The following is a 2,444-nucleotide window of genomic DNA, read 5'->3' as shown; positions in this document are numbered from 1 at the left end:
GGAATTATTAAATTACTAAAAAAAAAAAAAAAGTTTTTACTGGCAATTGACTAGTGGTTGGTTATTCTGAATTCAGAGGGAGGATTAATTTAGTATAAATGAAGAAAATATTATTTAAAGTGAGAACACATTTTCCTCCATTTTCATAAAGGCTAGCAACTATGAAAGCATGCAGGTTTTTTTTTCAATCTTTAGTTACAAGTAAAGAAATGGATAATTAATTAGTGTCTGCAGTATTACGAAGGGGAGAGGGAACATGTTGGCAGGTTAAGCATAAGAAGTGTGTTTTCTCATTTCACAGTGGCAGACTTTAATCTGAGTAAGCAGATGAAGGAATCAGTTCCAAAGAGAGTCTTCTGAAGTTTACAGATTAGAAGAAAATGCTGGCTTTTTTGGTACCAGTTGATATTCTGGTAATTAAGTAAATAAGACTGGATTCTACTGTTTATAAAGCAACTCATGAGCTGTAGTGACTTGGCAGCGGAGGTTCTCAGGTGATGCACTCTGAAACTAGAGAGGAGGGAGCCCGATTCCTCGCGGGGCTGTGCCATTCCACTTTCAGCCATGGATTATGTTGTTGCTGGGGCATTGTCGTCCCTGAATCTGGTTTACTGCACACTTGCGTTTGTGTTCCACACCATGTATGACAGCAACGATGCAGAGTGCCCTCTCACAGGGATCCCCGCAGGACCCCTCGGGGGATGTCAGAGCCGGTTTCAGCCTGATCCCCACAGGCCAGGCCGAGGGACCCAACCTGCTGGAGGGACCCGCTCTCTCTGAAGACACCCTTTGAGCCATGGTGCCATCCCAGGTGCTGCTGGCCAGGGAGGGACCATGAGACGTTGGCTCCAGGGCATGTCCGGCCTGCCTCGCGAAGTTCCGCCCCACTGGCCACCTTCTAATTAATTTCCCTTCAATGTGCATGAATCCATGCACCAGGTCACTAGTGTGTGTGTGTGTGTGTGTGTGTGTGTGTGTGTGTGTGTGTATATATATATATATAGGGCCAGCAGGGGAAGGCAGTTAGGGGCAATCAGGTTGTCAGGCAGAGGCGGTTAACCGCGATCAATCTGGGAGGTGAGCAGTTAGGAACCAGCAGTCCTGGATTGTGAAAGGGATGTCTTGGATTGGAGAGGGTGCAGGCTGGGCTGAGGGGACACCCCCTGCCCCTGCACAAATTTCATGCACTAGGCCTCTAGTATTTATATAATGAACTAAGTGCCTGAATTACTGTATTCAAGGCTGGCTGATGTTGTGACGCCACTCTGGAGGCTGAGCTATGAAGAACAGCTCAAGGTTGGTACCCAGCTTAAGTCTTCACTCCTCTGTTCCATCAGGTGAATGGTGTTAGACTTGTAAGAAGCTTAACCAGACAGGTCTATCCAGACAACCCAAGGAGTTCTTAAACTCAGTATGCTAACAACTCTGAAATTTTAACTTTAGGCCAGTTATGTCTTCCAAATTCTAGAGCCATATATACATGCCTGTTTCCTTCATTGCTTGCTTTTCTGTTGTTCTTACAGCTTTAGCTACGTGTGGCTATTTAAACTTAAGTACAGTCAGTTTTGCTATAATGCTTGTTTTGAAAACGGAAATTTCTTCCAATGGATTGATATATTAGGAAACAATTTGAACATAATACAAATTTCATGTTTGCTTAGGAGTGATTTGGTCCGCGAGAAACAGATGCAAGAAGGAGACTGCACCCAGCTGAACTGAGTTGCATGAAAATCCATGAAATGAACACACACACACCTCAGACATCTGCTGCTCTCTCAGTTCCATAAGTGTGTTATGAGCCACACCCATTTACATCTGCTGTGAGAAATTTCCATCCCATTCACATGATCCTCCTTTCACCACCTCATGATAACTCACAAGTGGACAGCTACATCTAGAAGCAAACTTCAGGTCTTTGTCAGGACAAAGTGCCATCCTTATTGTAGTAGTTATGCATTTTACAACCACTTCACATGTAAAACTGTACTAGTCTTTTTATTAGGTTTCTATCTTTTCTGTGTATATTACTGATAAAGTTTGGGAATGTGTTCACCCAACCCTGTTTTTCCCATGAGCCCTGTGATTTCTTTTGAATGGTTTTGCATATGGTGTAAGAATGCTTATTTCACATTATAGCAGAGCTGACTGTCTTAAGTTAATTAAAATTAAATAAGCCAAGAAGATTAGAAATTTAGTTCCTCAGTCACATGAGTCACATTTTAGGTGCTTGTGGCTAGTGGCTGCCATATTACATAGAACATAACACCAAAATAGAATGTTTCCATTACCACAGCAAGTTCTACTGGAAATTCAATGATGAGCTTACCCAAGAGCTCACGCTTGACCTTTCCCCAACACCTTATTAGGTCTGTTGCTTTTCCATCATTCTGGATTCCTTATCTGCTGAGACCATGACCCAAGTATCTGTGGGGACAACCTTCTCT

The 2,444-nt window shown here is 43.0% G+C and overlaps 1 protein-coding gene across 1 annotated transcript in view; it reads left to right on the top strand.

The window, feature by feature from the left end:
- TRMT2B (tRNA methyltransferase 2 homolog B) overlaps positions 1-2,444 on the top strand; it is a 43,590-nt gene that overhangs the window by 13,045 nt on the left and 28,101 nt on the right. The window contains exon 3 of the mRNA XM_006776920.2: positions 1,242-1,296. Within this exon, the coding sequence (XP_006776983.1) occupies positions 1,242-1,296 (55 nt within the window). The remainder of the gene's footprint in view (positions 1-1,241; positions 1,297-2,444) is intronic.

This window comes from Myotis davidii, unplaced genomic scaffold, assembly GCF_000327345.1.
Source record: "Myotis davidii unplaced genomic scaffold, ASM32734v1 scaffold2209, whole genome shotgun sequence".
NCBI lineage: Eukaryota > Metazoa > Chordata > Mammalia > Chiroptera > Vespertilionidae > Myotis > Myotis davidii.
This window is presented reverse-complemented; position numbering and strand designations above follow the sequence as displayed.